Genomic DNA, 13,020 nt, shown 5'->3' with positions numbered 1-13,020 from the left:
GTCTATAGCTGCTTCACATAACTAGGATAGCACCGTTAATAATTATGTAAAAGTAAAGGTAAAGGGACCCCTGACCATTAGGTCCAGTCGTGACCGACTCTGGGGTTGCGCGCTCATCTCACATTATTGGCCGAGGGAGCCGGCGTATAGCTTCCAGGTCATGTGGCCAGCATTACAAAGACGCTTCTGGCAAACCAGAGCAGCACATGGAAACACCGTTTACCTTCCCGCTGTAGCGGTTCCTATTTATCTACTTGCATTTTGATGTGCTTTTGAACTGCTAGGTTGGCAGGAGCAGGGACCAAGCAACGGGAGCTCACGCCGTTGTGGGGATTTGAACCTCTGACCTTCTGATCGGCAAGCCCTAGGCTCTGTGGCTTAACCCACAGCACCACCTGCGTCCAACAGTATCATACCGAGCAACGGGGGCAACGGGACCGAGCAACAGGAGCTCACCCCGTCACAGGGATTCGAACCGCCAACCTTCTGATCAGCAAGCCCTAGGCTCAGTGGTTTAACCACAGCGCCACCTGGGTCCCTCTATAATTATGTAGAAGAGGGGATTTCAGCAGGTGCTGCTTGCCATGAAAATGTGGCATAGTGTTGAGAGTGTCAGCCTAGGACTAGGGAGACTCAGCTTCAAATGGGTAATGAAGCTCTCTGAGGGGCCTTGGGCCAGCCACTATCTCCCAACCTAAATTGCCTCACTGGGTTGTTGTGAATAAAAAAATATGGGAGAAAGAATAATGGGCACTGCCTTTCACTCAATTTTCGAAATTCCCATTGTTCTAGGTGCATTTTGCGCCATGGAATTTCATTAGTGCGAGCAATTTCTCAGCTCTGGGCGCTGTACGGAGCCTAAGACTTCAGATTAAAACTGCAAAATGGATGGAAAGGAGGACCTTTTTCTGCCTCCCCACTTCCAGCTACTATCTGAAGACTGGAGAGGAGACCTTCTCAAGAATATTAGGGGGGTGGGCAGGGGAAGGACTAGACCATGCGAAAAATGAACATAATTATTTAGCTGCAGTTCCTTCATTTTCAGCTTTGTATTCTCATTATAAAAAAGCACGCCTAGACATTCTGTTGTTGTGCCCATAACCTGGGTTTAAGGTGCCAGTTAGCTCCTAGCTTACATATCTCAGTTTCTAACACTGCTTTCACTTCTTGGATATTATTATATGCACCATACTTTTCTGCTTGTAGCATGCTCAGAGCTACTTGTATCAGAAAAAAATGCAACACAACAATGAAATTGGGAAAGATTGTCGAGGAAGAACAGTTTCACACATAACATGCACATCATTCAGTGACTACACTGACAGGGACTGTGTGTGATTGAAAAAACTGGGTTGTTTGTTTTACAATGTCCATTTCTACACGTCTATTTCATCACTTAGGTCAATAAACAATTATACTAGCCCATCCTTAAGAGACTCCCTTACACAGATCCCCCCTCAGTTTCTTTAATCTATGTTTAAAAGATTGTATCCTTAAACTCCAAAATATTCAAATATCAAATATATGTGACCCCCAAAGATTTTATCGAAATAAGAACATATAAAGGGTTGTTTGCATGCTTTCAGTTTACATCCACTTGAGCGGGCCTACGCAGCAACAGAACATGCTAAATGCTCTGGCAATGTGATAATGCTTGCCGTCTTCACTGGCAGTGGGTGGCTGGACTCAGGGGGTCAGAAGAAACAATCATTAGTATCTATCTACTTCTGAAAGAAGGGGACCCAGGTGGCACTGTGGTTAAACCACTGAGCCTAGGGCTTGCTGATCAGAAGGTCGGTGGTTCGAATCCCCGTGACGGGGTGAGCTCCCATTGCTTGGTCCCAGCTCCTGCCAACCTAGCAGTTCGAAAGCACGTCAAAATGCAAGTAGATAAATAGGAACCGCTACAGCGGGAAGGTAAACGGTGTTTCCATGTGCTGCTCTGGTTTGCCAGAAGCGGCTTTGTCATGCTGGCCACATGACCTGGAAGCTGTACGCCGGCTCCCTCGGCCAATAATGCGAGATGAGCGCGCAACCCCAGAGTCGGTCACGACTGAACCTAATGGTCAGGGGGCCCTTTAACTTTACCTTTACTTCTGAAAGAAGGAAGGAAAGACATTCTTCAGCCACATACTCTGCACTATTCCCCCTGGGAACAGTCCATATAAATAGTTTTAGTAATCCAGTTTAATAGTCTGTACCTGAAAGGCATTTATGGTGGAATACTTTATATTTCAAACTGACTGAAACCTCCTTGGTATCCATTGTAACGTTGGGAGTTGGGAGCGATATTTTAATGTGCCTTGATAGCAACAAGCCTGTTCTGATTCATATTACCAAACCACACACTTGAATTTCAAGAAAAGGTCAAACATTTTTTTAAAAAAAAATTCCACTTATGTTTGAGGGGAAATGAAAATGAGACCTTGTTTAAAGAAAGGAAATGTTAGAATCTGCTCCATAATTGACATCTGCTGCTGGATAGAAGCTGAGATTTTGACCACACAAACCAAAACATTTATCATGGATTTTGGGCTCTAAGTTATAGGGTGTTATTAAAATGTCAGCATTCAACAATGCCATTCTTAGAGTAAGTTATAACTTCCAATATATTGCCGTTGAAGAAAAATAGGGTGCTTTCTCATCGTTAACTTCACTGTACATTTGGCAGGCTTTGCAATTATTTTTTTTAAAAAGACTTCTACGGTGCCACTTTGAAACAGTTGTCCTTCATGGAAGAAAGGCAACGCTCCTCCTGTAACTTACGCGGGCACTTTTTGACACAAAAAGCACCATAGGTGTATTTGCCGTCTCGGTTGTTTTCCATCTGGAAGGTGGCAGGATTATAAACTGAGGTCTGCGGACACTGCGTGACACAAGCTCCACTGTCATTAAAATTCATACAAGCCTGCAAAACAGGAAAGAACAGTTTGCCTCAGAGCTTTCATCGGCATTTAATAAACAGACCCTTGACAATAACAACAGGAAATAAGTTTCTTAAGGTATTCAATCTATGTAAATAATAACATTCAGTTACTGAGTCATCAAATTCAATTGAAGTCTAATTTGAGAAATTTAAATAATACGTCATGAGGACTGCATATTACCCCCAAGTAATCAGAGGCAGCATGCCCCCGAATACCAGCTGCTGAGGATCGGGAGCTGGGAGTCCACTTTTGGGCTTTCCAGAGGCATGCGGTTGACCACTGTGGGAATGGGAGGCCACAGCTCGTGTTATGTTTATAGGACTTAGAGCCATAGCTGCCAAGTCTCCCGTATTCTCCGGGAAATCCCCGTTTTTCCAGCTGTTCTTAGCTGAAAAAACGATTTTTTTTCTTTTTCCCGGTTTATTCTGGTGCGGTGGCCATTTTGGAACTGGGCGGAGCATGCTCAGAAGCGACTTTTGATGCTGCCCAGTTCCAAAATGGCTGCAGTGTGACTTCTGGCGCGGTGGCCATTTTGGAACTGGGCAAAGCAGCACCGTCACTTCTGAGCATGCTCCGACCAGTTCCAAAATGGCGGCAGCGCTACTTCCGGTCTGCTACTTCCGGCCTGGTCCCTTATTTCTCGGACAGCAACTTGGCAGGTATGCTTAGAGCTATAAGTCTCTGCTTAGGGGTTGGGGTATGACAGGCGTAACTGAAGAACATCGTCCATGTGATGATCGCCAAGAGAGGACCTTTAAATTTTTGCTGAAGTGCTGGAGAAGCTGGAACCCAAAGTGCAACAGGCAAAAAGTACTATTCCATTTACCTAACATAAGCAAATGGCAGGAGCTAACACCACGGTCCTTTTCTGGGTGAGCAGAGGACTCTAAGGCCTAAATGCACACATTCCATCTTGAGCCCAGATCCCAGCCTCAGATCACGGTATTCTGCGCTGATATGCTAGTTTGTAGGATTGTGCCTTAAGTTCTCAGCACCCTTGAGGCCGAGTGAAGCCTCAGGTGGTGGAAACCCATGAAGTGGTGCCCCTGCAGGTGCTATGTCCACCCTTGCCATCATGGGAGTTGCACAGCTGTGGCGGTGGCTTCTGTTGAGATCTCGTGAGATCTTGCGGAACTCTTATGAGAGTTCCACAAGATCTTGTGAGATCCTGCCTGAAGCCGCCACCACTGCAACCCTGGTAAGCAATGCTTCAGCAGGTGTTGAGAGGCAGGCAACACCTTCCCATTTTGATTCAGGTGGCAAAATAGGATGAACCGCCACTGTTGGCACTATCATAAAAACAAATCTGATGCCATCGCACTGACCATTCTGAATGTAAGTGACAAGACAGCAGTAGCAATCAACAGTGTTTCTAGCCCTATCCTTTCCACAGCACGGTGGAGGTGTCCTTGCAGTGATAAAAGAAAAGCTACCATCATTTTTTACTACACGGCTCAAGAGCAGAGGTTTCCATGGCAGGAAGCAATTGGGTATCCCTTGACGGTTGTGCTGCTGGTTTAGCGGCAAGTGCACAGTGTACTTTCTGTTTGTGCTCTCCTGCTAAAGCAGACTCAGGATCAGGGTGCCAAGCCAATCTCAGTAGTAATGTATGGCCTGCCATGAACTGAAAGCTAGAAGCACTTTCTCCCTGCTGTCAACTAAAGATGGTGGAGAGAGATATGATCCCATGCAAACTGAAGGAGGCGTAAACAGAATTGCTAACTGGTACAGAATGGGTACCTTTAGCAGCTGTGCATTGGGCAAAAATTTAGTAAGCCAACTGATCTACTGGTCGATCACTTGCTGATCCCTAAAAAAAGCTCAACAACTCTGGTCAATCCAATGGGTAAATCACTGCCAGTTTATTTATAGTGGGAGTAGATCGCAGTCTCTTGGAAGTTGGACATCCCTGGGCTACACCATTTGAAATATTAATAATATAATATAATAATAACACACACACACACACACACACCACATCAAGGTAGATTTCTGCATGGTTTATAAGTATAAAAACCGGCTACACAAATATTAAAATATGAACTAAAACAATCCCATTAGAACAACAAAACAATTTAAAACAGGAGAGTCGGATTGAGAGATCAAGGGGATGCCTATGTAAGCAAGTGTTTCTGTTTATTGTCAGGCATGCCATTGTTTAAAGCATTGGAAGCCTTCATCAGGAAACAGGGTGTCAGCTAGTAAACTCTAGGCAGTAGGATTACAGCAAAATTGGGAAGAGTGACACAGATTTCCCTGAATCAATTTACGGTGCAAATGGTAAAGGCTGGTTCTGTTTAAGTGGACACCATATTGGATGTTTTGGTGAGGTAGATGCAAGGCTTTTATAATGGAACCCCTTTTAATTTAACAAGACCAATGTGTTGAATTACTGCTGAGTTATTAAAGGCACAAAGTACAGTGAGAGACCTGTTTAGATCCACTTTAATTTTGAGTCTCATTATTCTCTAAATACCTCTAAATCCTTGTGAGTACATTTACTGAAACATTAATGCTGCAGAGATAGGCATTGCTTTGCTTTCAAGAATGCTCACACAAATGAATACATGCCAGCCCTTGCGAGAACAATGGATGATTGCCTTATCTAGCAATTTTCACCGCAGGATACTATAGGTTCGAGGAAGCAGGCATTATAGGTCGGACCATCTCTTAATGCAGCATATGCTGAAATTGCTTTAATTAATACATAACATAACTCATTTAATTCTTTCCCTCAATCTAGTGCCTTTATTCATTTTCTGCCCTGGCACCTTATCATCATAATGAATTGCTTAGTAACTATATCATAATGATGTAGAATGCTAATGACGTATAGCCCAAAGCTATGATAACCTTTCATTAAGGATCTACTAAAATCATTCTGAAGAGTTCATCAAATTTTAAATTTGTGGCTTTAAGTATTGTTTACAAGTACTGGTGGTATATTTTAGACTGAGCATTCCATGCTCTTGAGCTGGAGCAGAAAGGCATGTGGGCCTGGCTTCCTGTAGCATAGAATGAGGTCTAGTTTTTTTCAGCTTTTTCAGCAACTTCCCATTTACATGTGCTCTGTTTGCACGTGTCACAAGCAGTGTCAGGAACCTGGATATGCAGAGCACCCTGGAGAAGACCCTCTCCAGAACCCAAAGATGATGCCCTCCTCAGGCCCTGGGCAAGATCCCCTCATGAGCCAGAGGCCTTCCCGCCTAACAGCTGACGAGTAAGGCGGCGGCGGCAGCTGCTTCCCCACATGTCAGCTGTGCAGGCCCTGCTGCTCCCCTGCTTATGTGAGCCAGAGGGGCAGTGAGTCTCGGCTCAGCTGATGTGTGGGGAAGAAGCTTCCCCGTGCATCAGCTGTGCAAGCCCCGCTGCCCCTCCAGGGTCCTCCCAACATACGCAATTTCAGTTACACAGGAGGGAGCCCAGAATGTAACCCCCATGTAAACTGGGAGTTGCTTTACAGTCATATCTTGGTTCTTGAACACCTTGGTACTCGTACATTTTGGCTCCTGAATGCCGAAAACACGGAAGTAAGTGTTCCAAATTTTGGAACATTTTTTTTATGGAAGCCAAAAGTCCGACATGGCTTCCACTTGAGTGCAGGAAGCTCCTGCAGCCAATCGGAAGCTGCGCCTTGGTTTTTGAATGGTTTCGGGAGTCGAACAGAGTTTGAGAACCAAGGTACCACTGTACTGTCTCTTCCAGGACTCAGTAGAGGTAAGTACACTCCAAGAGCTTAGGTGATGGGGTGGGGAGCATACATAAGGTCTAACCATTCCCCCTGAAATGTTTTTGAGATGCATATTTAAGGTGCTATTTTCCATGTGCATTTCTGTGGAACATCCACACATTTTTAACTTAACAACAACAACAACAACAACCACAACCCTGTATTGGAATATTACAGAAAAAGCTTTGTTATCTCAAGGACTGCAACAATGTTTCTTGCATGACTATGCAATCCTGTGGGCTAGGGCTGCTAGGCCTTTAAGCAGGCCTTTAATTCTGCTACTTTTGTGCAGTATTAGTTTCTCACTACAGAAGTTGGTTGTATGCTGAGATGGCACAGTTGTGGGAATTTGTATCTTTAAGACAAGGCTTCAGCTGGCATTTAGAGTAGGGCATAGATAGAGGCTATTCTTAGGAGTTATGTATTTTGCTGCCTGCCAAATACTAACTAGCCTTTTCCTTTGGTAGGAAACTGATGTGTCACCCAAACATCAGGCATAGCTTGTAGAATCCCCAACAGCATATAGGTCTCAGAAGACTGCTGCTGGTCAGATCCTCAGAACTGCAGAGCTTCAAAACTTGGGAACCTCCGCACAGCCTGATCGCAAAGTGCTGCACATTGCCGGCTGCATCTCAATCTTCAATAGCCATGTCTGCTGCTGACAGAATGCCCAGCAGCTAGAACAGTGTTTCTCAACCAGTGTGCCTCCAGATGTTTTGGGACTACAACTCCCATCATTCCTGACCACTGGTCTTGCTAGCTAGGGATGATGGGAGTTGTAGTCCCAAAACATCTGGAGGCACACTGGTTGAGAAACACTGAGCTAGAGCAGGCATCCCCAAACTTTGGCCCTACAGATGTTTTGGACTACGATTCCCATCATCCCTGACCACTGGTCCTGTTAGCTAGGGATCATGGGAGTTGTAGGCCAAAACATCTGTAGGGCCGCAGTTTGGGGATGCCTGAGCTAGAGGGATAAAGGCAATGCTTTGTGGCTTTCTTTGGGATAGCTAATAAAATCCTTAGCCTCCATCCCGTTTGTGTGCTTGTGTTTTGAATTCAAAAAGAGTTCCTGCTCCTTGACAAACCCATAGGAAATCATAACATGAATCTCTCACCATCTCATCTAGCTTGAACCACTGATCTTAACAACAAAAGATATGCAGGTATGGGGAGCTGGACCTTCCTCTTTCCCCTTCTGTGATTCATCACCCCAGACACTTACACACAAGAACAAGCTCTCCCTCCCTCCCTCCCTCCCTCTCTCCCTCTCTCTCTCTCTCTCTCTCTCTCTCTCTCTCTCTCTCTCTCTCTCTCTCTCACACACACACACACACACACCTTTCACACACTGGTGGGATTCCTCTGATCATGCCTAATTTGGCCTCCAACATAAAAGAAATCAGGCAAATAAAAAAATACTTTTTCGGACACTAGGGGGAGAAAAAATAGCCCTTGGTAGCTAAACCAACAGGCTACATACTGTTTCCCCAACTTTTGTAATCCCTGATTTCAAAGCCAGTCTTCTTTAGAAGAATGGGTATTGTTAGCTCACCCGTTCTTTTGATATAAAGGTGTACAGCAGGCAGGAGCAAAGGGGCACCTTGCAAACGACAACCTTTAATTAAGGATGTTAATTCCCAGCTATGTTCTTGTTCTGCTTTGAGTACCATTTCAGTGACATCAAGTTAGAGCTGAAACAATTTCCCAGTTCATGCAAAGAAATTCAAAATCCAGCTCTTCTAGATTAAAATGGAAATACAATATTTGAGTCCGATTCTTCACATTAATTTTATCTCTGAAATGCTCCATTGCATTGCATTTCCCAACTGGGAGGCTCCTAATCCTAACTTGACATGTGCAATACATTGTTTGTGATATGTTTCAAACAGTTTAGGCATCACATCTATTAGCAAAACTTAGTCTTGGCCACCTGGTTGTTTAAGCTGTGTATACCTGACTGAGGCTGCCATCAGAAGCTCCACAGAAATAAATTAGGCTTCCTTCATGTTTAGGCAGCAGCTCTTATATTCTGTTGTTAGCAAATATGACGGCCTGTCTTTTGTTTAAAGTCAAACTTCTGAAATAAAAGGCCCACATCCTATAAATGTTAATTTTTAGGAAAGTAAAATGTATTTTCACTTAAGATAAAAATCATACCAATTAGCATATAAATGGTTTCAAATCTCTATTTGCAAATCTCATAAATGTTTCAATGGGTGAAATAAGCTGATAAGTAACGGAAATGTAATGGGAAAATATGAATGCTAAAACGGTGAGTGAATATCTTCCCCTGTACATGCAGTATAATTAAAGACACACACACACATTTCCTTGGTGAGAAAGCCTAAGAATGAGCAAAGCTGCTGATAGGAAGAGAGAAAGGAGCAAAGGGTGAGACCTACAAAGCAATCCGTGTCTTTTGGTCCAGAACAGCCTCCGGCGCATTCACGGTGGCAGCATTCGCTGACAGAGCGCCCATAACACCTCCCATCACATTGCTCAGCGCATACCATCTTCGTCACTGGAAAGGGCAGAGAAATCATAAACGATATCAGCACAGAATGCAAGTTCAGCCTGGACAACTGAGACACTGTGAGAGAAAAGGGAAATTAAGGTAGGGGTCCCCAACACAAATAAATTACTGCTTTCTCCGTTATTCTGTGACACGCTAACATGCTAACATGACCAAAACATACTTCTTTTCAGTTACAGGTAGGTAGCCGTGTTGGTCTGAGTCGAAACAAAATAAAAAAATTCCTTCAGTAGCACCTTAAAGACCAACTAAGTTTTTATTTTGGTATGAGCTTTTGTGTGCATGCACACTTCTTCAGATACCTATCTGAAGAAGGTATTAGATAGGTATCTGAAGAAGTGTGCATGCACACGAAAGCTCATACCAAAATAAAAACTTAGTTGGTCTTTAAGGTGCTACTGAAGGAATTTTTTTATACTTCTTTTCAGTTTAGTTAAGTGCTAAGCACTTGTACAGTACAGTGGAACCTCGGTTTATGAACACCTCGATTTATGAATTTTCGGTTTACGAACGCCGCGGACCCATCTGGAACGGATTAATCCACTTTCCATTACTTTCAATGGGAAAGTTCGCTTCAGTTTATGAACACTTCAGTTTATGAACAGACTTCTGGAACCAATTGTGTTCATAAACCGAGGTACCACTGTATTCTCAATGCTTAAGTGTATGTGGCATTTTTTGCAAGGGAGGAAGATTAGGAGAAAACTATAACTTGGCCACATCTCTGTGATTTCTGGGCCACCAAGCAGTCCCATCCGGTCCAGTGCTCACCAGCTGCCAGCTGCCCTAACCAAATTACTTATCATACAGTTTAATAGAGCACAAGCTATTGCAGTACAAAAAGCTGGGGTATGGTTTTTTTTTTTTAAAAAAAATCAAATTAAATGTATACAAGCAAAATATTTCAGATGTGAGTTTTGTTTTATATGCATAGTACCTTGGTGTCTTATGTAACAGAACAATGCTTTTGCCTAGCATGTTAGTATTTTCACAACTAAATATTTTTAAGTTTTGCAATATTTCAGCCAAAAACAAGCACTTCAGAATTTACTTGTCTCTACCTGAATATCATTTGATTAAAGAAACGTGCAGATCCTCAGGGAAAAATATGTGAGGACCTTGATTGCCCTGGGATTTGTTCTCCTAAGCTTAGTAAGTCTGAGAAAATACTGACTTCTTTTTATCACCATATAGAGATGAGGAAGGCCGATTCCAGGTTCAAAAAGAAGCCTATCCTTATAGGATAAGCTTATCACAGGCAAGCTTATCATATATCTACCCATCTCTGTTGATGGATGCTGTTTGCACTGCTCATGATAGCCAAGGCATGATGCCAGTTTCGGGTGACCAGTTTCAAATCATTATGGGAGGGGGGAAAGGTTCTATTTAAAGGCAATAGGGAAACGACTGCTATTACTGCAATCCTGCAGTGTTCATGTAAGGTTAGTTCTATATTTGAAAATGTAGGAAGACATACAAACACAGGCTCGTCTCTCTGAAGTGCTCAAATTATGGTGCCACCTATCTTTTTAATATATAATTTTATTTATAGTTTTCATTTATATACATTTCAATAGTTTAACAATTGTTTTAACATTTCAAAACTCGACTTCCTTCCTCCTCTTTCCGCGGTTCCTTAAATTTATTTTATCATTTCCTGCATATTCTAAATTAACTTAGCTAATTCTTTTATTCATCTATTTTGATTATATATTCTTTTGAAACTGCAGATTATTACAGTAATCCTGCCAATGTCTTTATTTGTTTACAATTTGTTTGTAGATGTTCAATAAACCATTTCCATTCTTTTATAAAAAAGTTTGTTATCTTGATTTCTTATTCAGTTTTGCTATTTCTGCATAATCCATAATTTTTTGTATCCATTCATCTCTCGTCGGGACTTCTGCTTCTATCCATTTTGGGGCAAGTAACATTCTTGCAACTGTACTTGCATACATAAATAAATTTCTGTACTCTTTGGGTAGTTCTACACCTATGATTCCCAAAAGAAAAGCTTCTGTTTTTTATTTTTACAAATGTTATTTTAAAGATCTTTTCCAACTCATTATATATCATTTCCCAGTAAGCATTAACTTTACGACAAGACCATCACATATGATAAAAAGTACCTTCTTTTTCTTTGCATTTCCAACACTTATTTGATTTTGATTTATACATTTTTGCCAATCTACCAGGTGTTTAATGTGATTTTATCTTAAACCATAACATACTGTAAATTTTATATCTGTAGTGCCACCTATCTTTTGTGACAACATCTTAGCTTAGAGCAGGCATCCCCAAACTCGGCCCTCCAGATGTTTTGGGACTACAATTCGCAACATCCCTGACCACTGGGTCCTGTTAGCTAGGGATGATGGGAGTTGTAGAGTTTGGGGATGCCTGGCTTAGAGCTTTCCAAACTTTTCATGTTGGTGATGAACTTTTTAGACATGCATTATTTCACGACACAGTAATTCATTTTTACTAGCAAATTGGAGGTGAAACTAACCCCTTTCCAGCCCGGCAGAAGTATGGGGAGCATTTGTGTGACACACTGTTGCTGACACCAACGTGTCGTGACACACAGTTTGCAAAGTTTTGCCTTAGCTACTTCCAGGCCTGGCTCTAGGGGTAGTCCCGGTGGTGCGCCCTGCACCCGCCCACAAGGGCGGGGGCGCCGGAGCGATCTCTGCGCGTCAGGCGCCAGGGCGCCCGATGTGCTTAAGACGGCCCTGGTTACTTCCTTCCTTATTGAAGGAAACCTACTTGGATATTTCTAGCTCTCTGCATTCCTGACTTCGGAGAGCAGGCTGTTCACAAGATGAGAGATGCTGTCAAAGTTCATTGGGCTCAGGCATGTATACCAGGTTGGGGAACTCCGAATGCCAGTCTTAAATACGAGGTGAGCATCACAAAGCCCCTTAATTCTTGGATAATAATCTGAGGTCCAAATCAGATTCCCCCAGGAAACAATCAGAGCCATTTCTGCTGGTTTTTATTTATTTTTATGCAACTTGATTTATTTTTCAAACCAACCACTCAAGTCTAGAGCAAGTCACCCATCTCTACCATACGTTTCCCCCTGTTCTGTGCAATCAGGTTTTCTAGTGAAGGCTTTTCACCCACGTTATGATCCTAGAAAAGGTGTCAGGCCTCAGCAGGAGTCTGCTCTTGCTGTCAGGTTCTGAGACAAGAGCGCGATGTAGTTTTCATTGCGATTGCCTGAATGTTTTGAATAGATCTTTTATATCTATATCTTTTTTGTTGTTGTCATCCGTCTGTCTTGGGAAACTATGGAAGAGGGTGGGGTGAAGCCAAACCGTTGGAGAGTTTCTCTCTCTCTCTCTCTCTCTCTCTCTCTCTCTCTCTCTCTCTCTCTCTCTCTCTCTCTCTCTCTCTCATTATAAATGCTAAATTACTTGTTAATTATTATTTATAGCTGTTCTTACTTTATCTGTTGCTGCCTCCAGTCCTTGTCAGTGAAAAAGTAGGGTATGGATAAATTAATAATCATAATAGTAGCCTTAGTAGTTAGGGCCAAGCTATGGACTGATTTCAGCAAAGACAGCGAGGCAAGAAAGCTGTGTGAATAACTGAGCAGCAATTTGCTCAGATGGGAAACTGGCCTAGAACAACAGATTTTTAAAAACCCTGAAAATGTCCTTCCTCCTCCTTTAAGGGGCACTGCAGGGAGGTCTAACAGAGGGGAAGGAGCGTTGGAAAAGTGCTCTCTGAAGCACCTCATTCCTCCTTTAAAAGGGGCTTGAGTTAATAAGCTGTGAGGGGATAGGTGAGGAATGGGCGAGGTGCAGAGAAAGGGGGTTTGG

At 42.9% G+C, this 13,020-nt stretch overlaps 1 protein-coding gene across 6 annotated transcripts in view; it reads right to left on the bottom strand.

Moving 5' to 3' along the window:
• The window catches only part of ERBB4 (erb-b2 receptor tyrosine kinase 4), an 801,677-nt gene that overhangs the window by 203,435 nt on the left and 585,222 nt on the right, over window positions 1-13,020 (bottom strand). For all 6 annotated transcript variants that reach the window (XM_088667872.1, XM_060282295.2, XM_060282293.2 and 3 more), the window contains exons 6-7: window positions 9,063-9,181; window positions 2,767-2,908 (exon numbers count right to left, since the gene is read on the bottom strand). In XM_088667872.1, coding sequence (XP_088523998.1) covers window positions 2,767-2,908; window positions 9,063-9,181 — 261 coding nt within the window. The remainder of the gene's footprint in view (window positions 1-2,766; window positions 2,909-9,062; window positions 9,182-13,020) is intronic.

The sequence above is a fragment of the Zootoca vivipara genome, chromosome 1 (assembly GCF_965207765.1).
Source record: "Zootoca vivipara chromosome 1, rZooViv2.hap1.1, whole genome shotgun sequence".
NCBI classification, from domain to species: Eukaryota; Metazoa; Chordata; class Lepidosauria; order Squamata; family Lacertidae; genus Zootoca; species Zootoca vivipara.
This window is presented reverse-complemented; position numbering and strand designations above follow the sequence as displayed.